The following is a 16,775-nucleotide window of genomic DNA, read 5'->3' as shown; positions in this document are numbered from 1 at the left end:
TATCCGAAATTTGGGGGAAAGGATGATATTTCAGAGTGTTCGGAGAAATAGTGCCCAGCTTTATTTTCCTGAACGTTCGGAGAAATAGTGCCCAGCTTTATTTTCCCGAACGTTCGGAGAAATAGTGCCCAGCTTTATTTTCCCGAACGTTCGGAGAAATAGTGCCGGCCATTTTTTTTAGGTCAGGGGGGCAAGCCCCCCTGAAACCCCCCTGTTTGACTTTAACGAACGAAACTACAAAATTGCCTTATCCTGTGCTGTCACTTGCTGTTGAAAAAAAAAAAGAAAGTCATAAGCGTCTTGTCGGGCTCGCCATCGTGACAGGTCGGTGAACCTGTGCATGTGCATCACATTGTGAGTACCGGTTGGGGTCACCAAAGTTCATTCAAAGTCTATGCGCTGCGAAGTATAGGGCTCCGGAATGGGGAGGGGGGTGGGGTGAGATTTTATTGATTTTTTTTAAAGGCAAGCGCTATTTGCAACGCCGCGTTCTGAATAGCTCCCATGCTATTTGCAATGCCGCGTTCTGAATAGCTCCTGTACTATTTGAAACGCCAGTACTAGATCTAGATCTAGATCTAGATGTAGATCTAGATATCTAGTAGCCATCGTTTCTACATGATAATATTGTAGTTCTGCCTGAATTGTGGAAGCTTTCTCAGTTTTTTGATACCTACTAGGATTTGACTCCTTTTTTTATGACGCACTGTCACTTCGGCCATCTGAACTTCTGATAACGATGTGCAGATTAAGCTTGATATTATTTTACACACAGCGACACAGCGTTTTATTTAGCACTGGCGCCAATCACAACGCTGCCTTTTATTTAGCACTGGCGCTAATCGCAACGTGGCGTTGCAAATAGGCACTTCCTTTTTTTAAAGGTACAGTCGGGGGAGGGGTGGGGATGAAGGCAACACTGGATGACAGATACTTAACTTGGAGTTCTGAACTGCCTGGTTACCGTGTACGTGGCACCAGAGAGTATTTAATTATATAGTCTCCGGTGACACTGAGACTACATATGCCTGGTAGCTGGTTACCGTGTACGTAGATATTGAGGCTACATGATGCCAGGTTACTGTGTACATGACACTGAGATTACGTGCCCGGTTGCCGGTTACCGTGTACGTAGACACTGAGGCTAGGTGCCCGGTTACCATGTGCGTAGACACTCCGTTTTTTATTTTTGGGAAGGCCAAGGGACTTCAGATTCATAACAACGCATGGCCACCTCGGTGAGAATAGCGCAGTTGTAGGCGGTGAGAGGGCAAATCTTCTGGCTATTTTCACCCGGTGTGTGTTTGCCATTTACCGCTTAATCAGCTCAGGCCAATCACTCCGGGTGAGTGGGCTAGCCTTTTGGCTACTCTCTAATCTCACCCGGTGTGCGTACACTATTCACCGTGATACCAGAGTGTCAGTGTAAACAAACGTCTCAGCGCTCTTAAGTGTTGAAAGCGTGCAATTTTGTCTTTGGGCAGTGAGAGAGAGGGGGGGGGAGAGAGTGGAATTAGCGAGAACTTCTGGGCAAAACAAAATGGCAACCCGCGTAGTTCAGCACGATTCGATTTAAAAGTGAAATAGCCATATATATATTTTGTGGTGGATCAGCTGATACGGTGGACCTGGGAAGTTGTCTTCAATTTTAAGAGAGAAAAGAACAAAACAAAGAGTGGTAGGTAAGCAAAACAGTAGGCATGTCACAGTACCTGCCATGATTTTGAGTGATTTCAGACAGTTGCTCTGGTTTTATGCCAATATTTAGCACTGACTCTAAGCACTAAATGAACATGCTCCATAGATTCTAGATGTATTCCTCAAGATACATAATAAACACTTAAATAAAAAGGCTAACACTTTCGTCGTAGTCTTTTCCACTGATAATGTGATATAATTGCCTTGCAGTATGCGTTCAGATTTCCCATTGATACAGATTTAGGTGCACATACCAAAAGACAAAAGTGTGTTGTAGATGTTGACCCTGGACTTCGACCTCAAATTGCTTTTCGGCATTTCCGAAAACAGGTTTCTTTTACTGGGGTTTCATTCATTAGATCATGAAGAACTATAAAAAAATTCACTTGTTTTGATTTAATGTTGACAAGTTGCATCACGTATTTTGTCATTTTTAGTTTTAGTACCAAAAAAGGACCCCGGCATAGCGGGTTTACCCCCCTTGGAGAAACAGAGTTAATGCCATAAAGGATAGAATGTGCATGTATTCTGCTTTTCTTCTTTCACTGTTCCATAAGAAGTTGGAGATTTGCTGTGGTGATTGATGACTGCGTGAGGGAAAAGTATTTTATGGGACAATAATGCTATTTTATTTTGTTAACTTTTTTTTACCTGTTGTGCTATTGTCTTTGTTGAAAAGTTTTTGTCTTACCCAACTAAACAAGACTGATTTTTTTTTTTCAAGTTTTTACTTTGATTTGACATTTTATTCTATATCTATGTTATTCTTTTAACCATCTGTTTACTTTTTTAAAATAATGCTAACACTTGAATTTTCATTCATAACATGACTACGACTGGCCCATGACTTGCCTTACAATACAGACCTCAGTACAAGCAGAAGGAGGCTTATTGGCAGTCCCTTGTGAAAAGCTCCAAAGAAGATCATATGTGATAACACAGAGACAGGTTTGTGCTTCATCAGTCTTCTTCGGCTTTTGATAAGTAAAATATACCTCTATGTGCTTTGTTACCATGCTTTCAAGTAGAACTTTGTAACATCCCTCCATTATGAGATTTTTTTTTCATGATAAGAATAGAGGTGTTCAAAGAAATATTTTAAAAAGCATTCTTCGTTGCTGAGCTCCTCTCTTTCACTGCTTAGACTTTTCCATGGCTTACCAATACATTATTCATGAGGAATAACTTTTATTAATTTTCTCAGTCATGAAGCAAATACTTTAATGTAGCATAAATAAATGTGACCTCTCCACCCTGAGAATATATCAACATAATCGAATTGTCAAATGTAGATAATTTAGGGACAAGCTTTCTGATTTGCCAGCCTGGACTGTCTGCAATGTTGATACTTCTTAAATACTGTAATGAAATATATTTTCCACTAGGGAATATAATTTCAACTAATGCTTGAAAGAATATAATCTATGATTAATTCCAAGGTCTTAATGCTGTATGTGTCCTTGTAGCAAAGGATAAAACCAGTCTTTCGTGTTTAGTCTTTTTACAAAATAATATGTATATCACATAGCTGTCACTTTCATTTGGTAAGGCACTACAAAGGTTTCAGATATATTGTTATATTATTTAATAAAGTCAAGAAAGTGCATTTTAATTTTTTTGTGTTCAGAAATTGACAGGATGCATTTTTGCATGTTTGCCCAGAATTTTTTTGCGGTATGCTCCTACACATGCTTCTACAAATGTTGGATTTTTTTTTCACATTCAAAATTATTGAAAATGGAAGAATGTTTTTGGTTGTTATTTTTTTAGAGATTTTATTTTTTATGACTACTGACTTGCAAGAGGAACTGAGCTGAGTACTGTTCTATTGTGTTTTTAAAAAGCAACTTAAAAAAATATTTTTTAGCGGTGCAGAGTGTGTATACTGCTGGAGGTTTGTTTTGATGAAGTTAATGCTCAGCTTGTTACCTTTGTGCTGTGGCTGTTCTGAGCTAGTCCTGCCCTTTTATACTCATTTTCATTTCTTGAATGATGGATGTTGTTGATTTATTTATCATGTCCTACTACTGATCAATTGAAGAAGGATGATAAGCAGAAAATGCTGCTGGCTATTTGAGATAACTCTGTTCTACCTTCCTATATTGCTCCTTTTAAACCTCTCCTCTTGTTTGTCACAATTACCTTCTTTTTGTACTTTTTGTTCTTGTCAATTGGTACTCTGTTTGTGAACACACTTTTTACACCCCCCGAGGCAATGCCACTGACTGTAGTGTCTTTAGGCCATTCCCAAAGGGGGGACATTTCTCGTTCAAGCACAGCAGAATTGTAAATGGGCTGATTCATGTCATGCTCATAACTGTGCCAGATCTACAACAGGGAACCGCTGCTTTTTCTTTCTTAATCCTTACTATTGTCATTTTCCTCTACTTCTTTTGTATGTTTGTCACTCTCTTGTGACCTTATATTTCCGGGGTGCCTTGATAGTCGAAGCAGACCTTGTGCTGTTGAAGCTAGAGAGGTGAGCAGAGTAAGCCTGATTCCCTGGAAGGACTTCTCTGTTGGCACCCACCCCTTGGCGCTCATATGACCTTATGCAGTTGCGAGCGCCGTAAAACCTTCTATTATAACACCTTTTACAATAATAATCGTCTGATGGAATCATTCATGGGGTCCTAGATCTATTGGTTATTGAAGGTATGCATTCAAAGAATACATTGACATGGATTCACCATAGTATTAGTAAGCCAATTTTTTTTCATCAGAGGTGAGTGTGAATGTTGTTTTTTGGTAAATGGAAAACGTGCATGATTGAACAATGAAAAATTAAACTTTTTTCCCTTTACTTTAAAATTGAGAGCACCGTTTTGTTGGCTTGAGTTAATCAGGGGACATTACTAGAATTCAGCAGATATTCTAGTTCATGTTAACCATTCACTAAAGGTTCAATCTCGGGTGTGATCAATGTGTTGCAATTTAGTGGCAACTGGATGAAAAAATTATATTTGATATAGTATAGTGTATGATTATTTGCAGGCTGAAGCATGTGCAAAGTACGGTGGAAGACACACAGTTACATTAATGACTGGAGATGGTGTTGGTCCTGAACTGCTGTCCCATGTTCAAGAAATCTTCAGGTAAGTCAATGATCTCTGTTTTGTATATTACAAAATAGTTATTTCCTTTTTTCAGTGTAGTACTGAAATTAAGTTTTGTTTTAGTCGTTGTTGAATTATATATTTCTTTTCTTTCAATATGAACCACACTATAAAAAATTGATAGAAACTGCCTACAGAAACAAAAAAGGATTTGGTCATGATGAAAAAGTCAGAGCCAGGAAAAGTAGTGAAATTGGGAAATGTTCCATTTTTAAAGTAAACGAGAATGACGTATGTATTTATGAAAAATAATAGTATTATAGATTTGTAACTTAACTATAATAAAAAATTGTTTCAAGCTAGAGAGATCCCACTCATAAAAGGTTAGCGCAAATTCTTATTATTGATTTTAAGGATATTGTCTTTGAAGTATACTTCCATCCCAGTATGATGGATGGACCTCAGCAATTCAATTTTTTAAAGTTCATCAGCTTTATCTCTGTTATACAAACTTTTTTCCTTGCCCAGGGATGGAATCTTCTTTTACAGGTGGTCTTTTTAATATAGTTTTCAGCCTTTTTTTGTTGGTCCAAATGATGTATTTACAGTTAGGTTTGAGAAATAAAAGCATTCATTTTTGCTAGAATTGTATTTTTTCTGTACTTATTTGGTACTCAGAGATATAGATCTATTGAGAAGGTGCTGGTGCTGGTGAATAACCCCTTCTTTCTGTCATGATTTTCTCTCTCAATGAAAAAAAAAACCTAAAACAAACCCAAAACAGGTATGCTGGTGCTCCCATTGACTTTGAGATTGTTGAAATTAACGCATCCACAAACACGCCGGATGACATGCAGAATGCGTTGCTTTCAGTGCGCAGGAATGGAGTTTCTCTCAAAGGTATGATTAACCCTACTATGGTACTTCACCACAGTTGGCCATTTTGGTATCCACTCTTTTGTCCCGTTTCCTGGAAGGCCATAGTGTTTAATGGGCCCTTCTTATATTGGCCAAAGACTTTGTGTTTTAAATTGTTTTTATAGTGAAGTCGCTGCACGGGTATTTTAATGCAGACTGTCAAGTTGTTCTTGATAGGTGTTGTGTGTAACTGGAACATTCACATTACTACAACGTGTTATATTTTAAGAAGTGTACAATGGTTTTTCTTACTTTTATCACTGATCTCTGTTAATATGTGAGGGAAGATAACAATAAGAGCAACAGCCATCTTAGTAGTAAGTAGTGTTCTGTCATATGTTTTGGGGGGGGGGGTGGTTCTACTCTGATGTACTATATGTGGCATTTCAAAAATCGGGCAGCAGAAAAGTAATGTCAACTGATGTTGTAAATTTGTCCGTTTTTTTGCTACATAAAATGTGTTCCTCAGATGGGAGTCAAACCTACATCATTTGCGTATGGGGTAAGAGCCTGTCACCACTAATCAAAATTGTGGAATTTTATTGTAATGGCATTCTCTTCAGTACAATCTTGATATTTTATTCTCCTTGTTATGTTCAACAGTTATCATTTTCCTTATTTTCCTCAGGAAACATTGAAACCAAGTTTGATGATCCCTCCTTCAAATCAATGAATGTTGCTTTGAGGTGAGATGTTGCTTTTGTTCAATGTTCCATGAAGATGCACTGTGCTTTGAGTATGACACCTTATGACTAATACAGCTTTCTTTTATCTACCCTTTTTCTGTCATCTGATTTTATTTGATCTAGTCATTGTTTGGTGAACTAATTTAATTAACACTTTCCCTACCATGAGCCGCAAAATGCGGCTCGCGGACCTGGCCTCGCTGTACCGAGAGCCGCAAAATACGGCTCGAGTGGCTTGCTATCTATTCCAATCCAGTAATGAAAAGACACGAAATTCTCGGCCGATCCACGTTTTCAGAATAATAGAATAATCTTCCTGTTAGCAGATACGGAAGAAAATATAGCACTGAGAGACGATTTTTAGTCATTTTAGCGCTTTTTTTTGTCCCCTCCGAAACTTAAATATGAGGAAAAAAGCGCTCCCCTGACTTCAGTATATGTTTCATATTTTCTCTTCTATATTAGGTACACATACATAATTTTCAGCATTTCTTCGCATTACTTGAGGCAACCTACTTGGGAAGTTTGAATGATGCTGTTGTACTTTTTTAGGTATTACCTTTCAAAGCTGGACAATTGTTGATTTCATATGACACCTTCGATATTGCATAATCACTTTTAGAAACCCCAAAGTAATGTAATTGAAATAAATCTTCAATATTGTATCGCCATTTGATAGATTAATTTTTAACCTTCAGTTTGATGGGCCATAAGATATGGTTTGTGTGTGTTTAATCGGATATTTTGACATTTTCCTTTGGCGGGGTAGGGGCGTAAAAATAGGTCAGGGAAAAGCCCTGGGCTAGTGGTGGATTTTGGCCTGGTAGGAAAAGAGTTAATCTGTTACATACTAAGGTAATGTGTTGCAAGTATTACAGTGCGGAGTCTGTAGACACATACTATTTTTTGTGGGGGTTTTTTGCAGCTGATGAATGTATCATGTATCCTTTATGTTGTGGTTTCAAACACTTAGTTGTCTTTTTTTGTGTTAGGGCTTCCAACTGAAAACTCTCAGCTTTTGTGTCAGAACTGAATAGTTCTGTGGTCTCGTAGCAGATAACTACTTTGTAATATTTGGGCTGCTCGTGGGTATTTCTATTTTTGTGTATGTCTGAATATGTGTAAATCTGTCTTCTTTTATTTTGGGCTGCATATATGAGTAACTATTATTTTATATTTGGGGTTTCCTAGTAGTGATTGTATTCTTTATTTGTCAACAGGACATCCCTTAACCTCTTTGCCAGTGTGGTCAAATGCAAGTCCATTCCTGGCCTGAAAATGAGGCATGGGGACGTAGACTGTGTGCTCATCAGAGAGAACACAGAAGGAGAGTACAGGCAATTGGAGCATGAGGTTGGTTGATAGCTTACACATGTTTTACACCGTGATCTACACAATTTGTATATCATTAAGGAGGTGAGCCGCTTCAACCGTGCGTGTCAGGGCCATCTGGGCTGAAAGGGATGCCATGTCTTTGAAGAAAGATGGAGATACTTTATTGAATATCTTCTCCATGTGGGTATAGAGATTCGGGCTTCTTGCATGAGAGATAAAGTGTTTTTTTATTCTGGGCTTGCCCCAAGTACCCCCAAGTGCCATGTTAAACAATGTAGATTCATTAATTACTTTTTCAAAACCAGTTTTCTTTGAAACATTCTTTATTGACAATGTCTGGGATTCTTTTTTATTATTTTATTTCAGAATGTTGGGGGTGTCGTTGAAAGCTTGAAAATCATCACGGCCGAGAAGAGCAAGAAGATAGCTCGGTTTGCATTTGACTATGCCACCGAGTACAACAGGAAAAAGGTCACAGCAATCCACAAAGCCAACATCATGTGAGAAAATAAGACATTGCTTGCAGAAGTTGACAGCAGTTGTGCTCTGCATGTTAATTTAGAGAAGTTTGTTGACTATAAATTTTTTAACTTGGATGAAAAAATCCTCAAAATCTGTTATTTCAATTTTTTTTCCAATTGCCTGTTTCTTTACAGATTGTATAAATAGTGCTTCTAATCCTCCATATTTTTTGGTACTTTCCGAGATGCCTGTACTTGCCACCTCATCATATCAACTCTGTCCGTTTAAAAAAAACCCATAGTGTTGGCCTGTTGGTATTCCGTGTCAAAAAATCCCTATTTGCCCCCGTATCTTCTTGGTTAAGTTCAGATATTTATGATAACTCTTGGCAGTAAGTTGTTTTAGAAACTTGTCTCATAAAGAGAATAGTGTTTATAAGGTATTCCATAATTTATCATTTTTTCTCTGTTGGAAGTAAACAGTTTTTGTTGTGTTTTCATATGTACTCAGAATGTTTACTTTGTTTGGTTGTAGAAAGTCTTACAAATATGAGAACAGGCCTTGTTTAACATTTTTATTGTTTGCTCTCTTTCTGTTGGTCAGAAGTTATCCCCCCCCCCCCCCAGAGTCTGCATCTAATCTTGCTTTCATCAGCGTTTTAATGTGCATGCAATTATGTTAATGTGGTCCTCTTCAACTCTCTCCCCCTCAAATTCTCTTTGCAGGAAACTCGGGGATGGATTGTTTTTACAGTGCTGCAAAGAGGTTGCAAGAGAATATCCTGATATTGAATTTAATGATCTCATCATTGACAATGCCAGTATGCAGGTAAAGCCTCAAAGTGCTATGGCTATTATTTTAGAGAGGGTTTTTTGCGTATGTCATCCCTCAAGATGTTTTGATGTGGTCTAACTTTCTTATACTTAGACGGTACATTACCCTTCTGTCTCATACCACTGAGTAGAACTTTCTTCTTCTTTTTTTCACACGTCCAATTGATCAATGTTCATTTTTTCCCTTTGGGTGTACTTAATCTTTGTCTTTTTTGTTTTTAGCTATAGGATATTGTACAGATTTAATGCCCCTTTCAACACTTAAAATTTTTAAGATGCTGATGGAAAGGCTCTTTTTTTTTTTTCCCCCTGGTTACTTCATCAGTAGATCACCTAGTCATAGGGATGTTGTGTAGACCTGTTCCACTCAAGGAGAAGGTGCAACCCTTATTATGACAGAACAAAACTCCTCAACATTTATGCTCATATGTATGTGTGTGATGCTGTGTAGTTTTATTTTAGTGCATTTTTGCTGCTTTCTTTCCTGTCTTGTTTAAATTTTCCCTTTTGGTGAAGTATCCTGCCTTTTAAGTTACTTATTTTTGTCTCATAAGATATCAAACAATATCAAGCCAAAAAAATGTCCGTATCTGATTTCCACAATTCAGTGCAACAATTGTGCAACATATGAAGCTGTGTCAGTACTGTGTTGTGCAGGAGTGGATGCGAGAGAAATGATCAGCATTATTATTAATGCAACTCAAGTGAATATTTCGTACTGATTGATTTGTTTTTTGTTGTTGTTGTTGTTGTTTTTTTCCAAAAATGTAGAAAAGTTCATAAGAAAGCTTTAACTTATTTTAAACTAATTTGTTTAATGTTTCCCTACAATTTGTTCAGTCCCTTTGTCTGAATGTTTTCAACCTAGCAGAGCATACCCCAACTGCTAATCAGAGTTTTTTAAAAGATTTGTTCCCCTCCCAGCTTTTGCAAGTAATGAATTGTTTGTTACCCTATCAGATGGTGTCCCGGCCGAGCCAATTCGATGTTCTGTGCATGCCCAACCTGTATGGCAACATCTTGAGCAACATTGCTGCTGGGTTGATTGGTGGTGCTGGAGTCACTGCTGGTATGAACATTGGAGACAACTACGCTGTCTTTGAATCGGTGAGTTTGGATTAGAGGTTTTTGGACTAAAGTGTCCCCCCGCCACACCTTCCCCACTCCAAGAAACGACATCTACAAAGTTTCTATTGCCAGGCGAGTTTGCCAAGTATACTGTCAGTGAGAGTACCAGTGCCGTTCAAGCATTTGATGCAATAGAGATCCTCTACTGAAGGACGAAAGGAAACCTTTTTCTAATGTGACTGATAGTTTGTAAAAGATACCTGTATTTTATTTTATTTTGTTTTGGAGAAGTTGTTTTAGTCAGACTTTTGCAAAATTTAATTTTACCAACTATGCTGTAGTGAGTTGGGAATTTTTTCTTCATTGCAGACATTTCTTATTCTTTACTTAGAACAGGTTATAAAAAGTGTGCTAAGCAAACAGATAATGATAAGGCAACTTTGCAAAGTAAATAATTTAATTACAAAACTGACAGTACACTTCTTCTTTCCTTGTTCCTCCCTACTTCCCCTTCTTGTTTTCATGCGTTCGCCCTTTTTGTTTGATGTTCTTTCACACGGCTTGATCTTATCTATTTCATTTGTCTTCCTTATCCAGAGCACAGGGCATCGTAGTTTCCTTCCTCTCATTCCTTGTCAACTCCTCTCTCTTGATCCTTAGCACCTGACTAGGTCCAATTCTCATTCTTTCTCACCCTCTTCATTCCTTTCAAAGGTACTGAACTGCCCCCTCCCTTCTTCTTTTCTTACTTTGTCCCTGGTGAGCAAATCCATGATGCCATCTAATTTAAAATATGTGTGTGTGCCTCAAGAAAGGTAAAAAAAGTCGGATTTTCACCAGTTTGAGTTAAGGGTTGTACCTTATAGGAAATTCAAAGCTAATCACAGGGTTTTTTAATTTTTTTGGGGATATTTCAAGTAGTTTTTGAGATATTGCAGCATTTTGCGACGTATGGTATAAAAATATAATTTTGAGAAAATGAGCATTAAAGTTTGACATGTGAAAACACATACAAACTTTTTAAAAAACGACTAACCGAAAATTCATTTCCAATTTGGCTTTCAGTTGACATCAATATAAGGAATGGATTTCAATGGTAAAACATAGCAGGGGAAGAAAAAAGTGTTTCTAGAATAGATTTTAACACCTTTTAAAAGCAGTTTTTTAAATTTGTTTTTATTATACCCTACCCTCAAAATAATTCAAAATAAAATATTTAGAAGTTAAATCAATAAAAACTCTTTGAGCACATTGTAAAGAAATGGTTGATCTATCATTTTCTAATGGAAACACATTTTGGTTAAACAAGTGATTTGCATCATAATCAGCCTGTAGCTCGAAATGGTCTGGAGCGACTTTTAGTAGCTTTCTCTTGGCGCACACACATATTTTGAATATTTTTTGCTTTTTTAATCACTTGTAGTGTGTTCATTATATGTTATATAAAATGTACATTTTTGTGATTTTACTTTCTACAGGGCACTCGTAATTCAGGACGTTCGATGAAGGGCAAAAATATTGCCAACCCAACAGGAATTCTGTTTGCTAGCTGTGATATGCTAGAGTACTTAGGGTGAGTAGTGATAGTGTGGTGTAGAATCTTCTGGAATCTCTTTTTGAACTCATCTATAAAGTCGTGAGGTGGTTGGTGCATTTTTTTTAATGTACTCGTGGTTCCCTTTTGAGGTTATTTGTTCTCCAGAGGTGCTGATTATCCTGAAAAATCCAGATATCTGGATTTCTGAAATTGTCTGGAATTTACCCAAATATAGCCCAATAGAATAACAGTAGTCTAGATAGAAGATGTATTTGACAATATTATGATCTGTAAATTCCGAGTCACTGTGTATAGGTCCAAAATGCTCAGGATTATTGTTTGTAGTCAATTGGCACCTCTGGTTCTCTGAAGTTGTGAATGATGATCATGTACGGTAATTGTATCTCTTTTTCTGTCCAGTAACAAAGATATATTTGTTTTGTACTGTGTGAAAAGATGTCCTCATTCTTTAATGCACCTTATCATTTTAACGATATTTTTCCATATCGGTAACTGTTGTTTTGTCTTTCTTTGAACAGGCATGAGGCCCACGCTAAAATGATCAGAGACTCGGTCATGACAGTGCTGTCAGAGAAACAGGTTTGTCGATCTTGTGTAGAATTCCTCAACCTTAATGAGGGTTTTTTTATGTTCATGAAGATCAAGTTTGCTGTTTACACTAGTCTCTGTTTCCCCGTTCATTGCAAACTTGATGGCTATGTTGAATGTTGGAAGTTTAAACGCAAAATGATGTCCATCTTTAACATTTCTCTGGCTTACCCTCCTGCTAGGCTCTGACAAAAGAGTAGGGTAAAACTTTGGGGGAGGGGGGGGAGCACAAAGAGTGGGATCAAACTTGCTTGTAATCTTGAAATTGTTATACTGGTGTCATCACGAAATCAAACAACTGGAGGTAAGTACTCGTCTGTATGTGGTGTGTCCATACATTTGCATTTTTGCTGGACATAGTCCTGCCTCAGCCTACCCTGCCCTTGTTTAAGAAACCACCAGCCTTGATGGTCCTCAGCAAGAGGTTTTTATGAGAAGCACACCTAAGAACGGGCAGCAATGAGGCTGGCTTCTCCTGTAACCTAGTTGTGCTAAAAAAATGTAAAGTAATGGACAAAAATCATGGTTGGAGTTCTGTTTTTTTTCTATTGTTTTCGGGGGGGGGGGGGGGGGGGGTCCTGTAATGAAAAGTTCCTATTATGAGTTCTGAAACATGTTGTGTGAAGGTCACTCTGATAGTTGCTACTTTTTCTTTACTGGGATGATGGATTGAGTGCCTATTCTTTTTTCTATGGAAGGGGTTATAAGACGAGTTATTCAAATGTTTTGCTTTGGTTTGAAATGGAAACATTGTTTTTTGACAGGGAGAGAAAAGGCAGGCTGTATTATTGGAAGTTCTAAAAATAATTTCTTCAGTCTGTGAAAGTACTGAATTAACTGTAGTGGGGAGTAGTGGGAAGGCAGAAGCAATCAGAACAGCAGTGAAAGACAACAAATATACAAAATGAAGACAAAGGTTCTCATTTTCACAGATGCTCTCTTTGCATTCGTTGCTCTTCAAAATCTGAAGGAAAAAAACCTCAAATGAATAGAAGACTAACATGGCAGACCTTTACTACTCAGGCTCCCCTTACCCTTCAGTGGGTAGCACCTCAGTGTAGAGACCACAGTAAGGAAAAAATTGTAAGAAATTGGCAGAGGTGGAAGGAAAGCCTTACTGGTGAAAATGCACTGGTGAAGTTGACTTTCGGGAAACAATATAAGCAACAGAGCCCTGACCATAACCAGTTTGTCAACTACTGCAGGCTTAAAACATGGGCACTGGTCACACTGTTTAGCCTATGGACTGGTCACACCAGGCTGCATGCACTTATGAATATGAACCAAAAACTGTGCTTTGGCGGGTCATACTCATGCCCATGCAACATGGCATACTGTGGCAACTCCATAGGTAATGTGTCTGAGTAGAAGCCAAACCCCTTTAACCCCCCTCAATTAAGGGATGCAAAATGAAAGACAGAACTAGAATTGCTACGCCTTCAGAGCCAGTGCTTTGTAAAGGAAATCTCCGTGGGAGCTTTGACGGACAGCTGTATTTGTAATGTTGTTTTCTTTTGCCTTTTGAAAAATGAAGGAAAATATAAAGCTAGTTAAGAAGACCTTTAGCTGGCACTGTATCCTTCTGAGTTGATTGTCCGAAGAAGTTCCTTTTTGCCTGAATTGTATTTCTGTTTTTAACTTGGCTTTACTTACTTACTTACTACCCGTTATTACGCCGTCTGGCGTTTAGGGCAGCAACAAAGGATCTCCAGCTCTGTCTGTTTTGGGCCATCTTGGTCAGCGTCCCCCATGAATGATTCCAGGACTTCATTTCAGACTCTACTGTGCGTCTCCAGGTCACTTTGGGTCGGCCCCTTCTGCGACATCCTTCGGGTGTCCAGTGGAAGGCAGTCTTCACTATAGAGTCTGGTTCTCTTCTCAGAACATGCCCAATCCATCTCCATCTTCTCCTTTTTATTATGGTGGTCATGTCCTCTTGCCTACATTTTCGTAACAGATCTGCGTTGGAAATCTTGTCGGGCCAGAAGATTCTGAGAATTTGGCGTAAGCTGGTTGTATGAAAGGAAGATAGCTTGGCACGGTCATGATCAGTCACCCTCCTGCATTCAGCTCCATATAAGAGTGTGGATAGTACACAGCCGTTATACAGCTTTAACTTGGTTCGTATACTAAACTGTCCTGACTTCCAGATGTTGATCATGCTTCTATGTACAGATCTTGCCTTGCCGAGTCTGTTCATGATGTCTTCCTTTTAGCCGCCATCAGTTTTGATTATGCTGCCTAAGTAGGTAAATGTGTCTGTTATATCCAGGTCTGCGTTGTTCACCCTAATCAGTGTTGGGGAGCCTACTTTCAGAGTGTCATCACTTCTGTCTTCTTCTGGCTTATTCTTAATCCAATCTAGCGTCCATATTTGTGGAGTCGGTTTGTTTTTTCCTATATGTGCTGGTTGGTATGGGAGAGTAATGCAAGGTCGTTGGCAAAGTCAAGATCCTCGAGGGTGGAGAAGAGGGTCCACCTTATGCCTCTTGCTATCCTCTGTTGTTTTCCTCATGACCCAGTCAATGGCCAGGTTGAACAGAATTGCTGACATGTTGCATCCTTGTCTAACTCCTGTCTTTACCTCAAAAGCAGTAGTACTGTTTCCAACAACGCACTTGAAGTTTTGGTAGAAGCTCTTTATGACCTCCACTATCTTGCAAAGGATTCCATAAGATCGTAGAATGTACCAAAGACTTTCTCTATGCACACTGTCGAATGCTTTTTCGAAATCAACGAAGTTAACATAAAGTTGTCTCTGCCATTCCATGCACTGTTCTATTATGTTGCGGAGGGCAAATATCTGATCTGTGCATCTTCTTTCTTTGCGGAATCCTGCCTGTTCTTTTCTTAAGCAGCTGTCCACGGCATCCGACATCCGATTAGTAATAATCTTGGCCAGGATCTTGCTGGGAACTGATAGCAACATGATACCTCTCCAGTTGTTGCAGTCTCTAACAGCTCCTTTCTTTGCCCTGTTTCAATTTATTTTATTGCTATGAGTGTTAGGATAAAATGGGATTAATGTGAATTTGCCCCCCCCACCAATCAGATTGATCAATTGATCAAGTAAGTTTCTAATGCAGGGCTCAGATTTACTTTTACCAGTTTAAAAATATTTGTGGTTTATTTCTTCATCCTCTTTTATTTCTGTTGACTTTACAGATTCGCACTCCGGATGTCGGAGGCTCTGCAACGACTTTAGATGTTGTAAAAGCTATTATTGATGATGTCAAGCCCAAAACATCAGCATGGTAAGAGTAAAAGGATTTAGCTTTTTATAAATTATTTTCTTTGTCAAAACTGAGTGAAACAAGTGGGCTTCAAGGAATTTTTGTTTGGTTTTTTGTTTTCCGGTAAACTAATGTATGCAATGGCATTTCTCGTAATATTTTGCATTTGTTGATGTTTGTATTTTTTTTACTTCCCCCTCAATTTTACTAAGTGCACTTTTTAGATTTTTGAAAGTCACTGATAAATTCAAACAGATAATAACAAATTTCCCTACGAAATTTGTTTTTGACAACACAGTGCAGGATAATTTTGTGCATGTGGAAATGGAAAAATGCTGTGGCAGCTTTGAATGTAGAGCCCTGATCATATTGTTTGGAGTGTGGCTGTTACTGCCCCAAAATAATGGTGCTGAGTACGGTGCAACCTAAGTTTTGACAGAATGAAGCAATTGCATTATACTTAAACAAGTCTATTTCTTCCCTGCTCATCCCTCTCTTCTATCATTCACCTACAATTTAAAAAATAATCTCTTTTCTCTTAGCTGTTCCAAAGATGTAGACTGTTTTTCTTTAATAAGTAATGAAATGAGAATTACCAATAACATATTTTTCAATTTTGTTTGGTTATTGAAGGACTCTGTGCCATATATATATTTATTCTACCCAGACATGTCTGTCTGAACATCAGTCAGAACAGTTTCTTTTGTTTGTCAGCACGTTGTTTTGAGTTTCATTTTCATTGCTTTTAGTTACTTTCTGTTTTCAGTTCAGTCTTATTTATCTTGACACATAACTATTTGAATGAGGTTTATAATTTGGCTTCTTATGTTGGAAATGAGATCAAAATCTTTTCTTGTGGATATGAAAAAAAATAATTTGATAACTCTTTAAAAAGGCTAGAAAATGTAGTTTATGAGGTACAAAGATAACAAAGCTTTTAATACATGCGGAATTGAAAAGACAAATTTAATATGTAATCTGGTCAATATTCAAAGCATGGATAACCTTTTGATTAGTTAAGCTTAAAAATGTGTATGGTTTTCTTTTGTGTGAATAATAAATACTGTGGTTTTATGCACATACAGGAAGGCAATTCAAGAGCATGGGTCATAGTGCCAATAGTGCTTACTGGTTGAGTTTTTTATTTTTTTTATTTTGTAAGTATTGTTCAAATGTCCCCACTATTATACCACTTTCATTTGTGTTTGAAGCTCACATATAATCCTCTTGTATTATTTCATTGTCAGTAACAGGCTAACCAATGAATTAACACTCTGTAGCTCTCATTTCTGCCTCTATTTGCCTGGGTGTTTAAAGTGCATTTGAACTCTTTGATATAA

General features: G+C 37.9%; 1 protein-coding gene across 1 annotated transcript in view; it reads left to right on the top strand.

The window, feature by feature from the left end:
- Positions 1–2,562: 2,562 nt before the first annotated feature.
- The window catches only part of LOC101853917 (isocitrate dehydrogenase [NAD] subunit gamma, mitochondrial), a gene marked incomplete at its 5' end in the record, with an annotated part of 22,416 nt that continues 8,203 nt past the window's right edge, over positions 2,563–16,775 (top strand). Inside the window, 12 exon segments of the mRNA XM_013079609.1 lie at positions 2,563–2,646; positions 4,693–4,793; positions 5,539–5,654; positions 6,301–6,358; positions 7,579–7,711; positions 8,060–8,193; positions 8,881–8,983; positions 9,949–10,095; positions 11,535–11,629; positions 12,133–12,193; positions 15,368–15,456; positions 16,521–16,592. Coding sequence (XP_012935063.1) covers positions 2,563–2,646; positions 4,693–4,793; positions 5,539–5,654; positions 6,301–6,358; positions 7,579–7,711; positions 8,060–8,193; positions 8,881–8,983; positions 9,949–10,095; positions 11,535–11,629; positions 12,133–12,193; positions 15,368–15,456; positions 16,521–16,548 — 1,149 coding nt within the window.

This window comes from Aplysia californica, unplaced genomic scaffold (assembly GCF_000002075.1).
Source record: "Aplysia californica isolate F4 #8 unplaced genomic scaffold, AplCal3.0 scaffold00057, whole genome shotgun sequence".
NCBI lineage: Eukaryota > Metazoa > Mollusca > Gastropoda > Aplysiida > Aplysiidae > Aplysia > Aplysia californica.
This window is presented reverse-complemented; position numbering and strand designations above follow the sequence as displayed.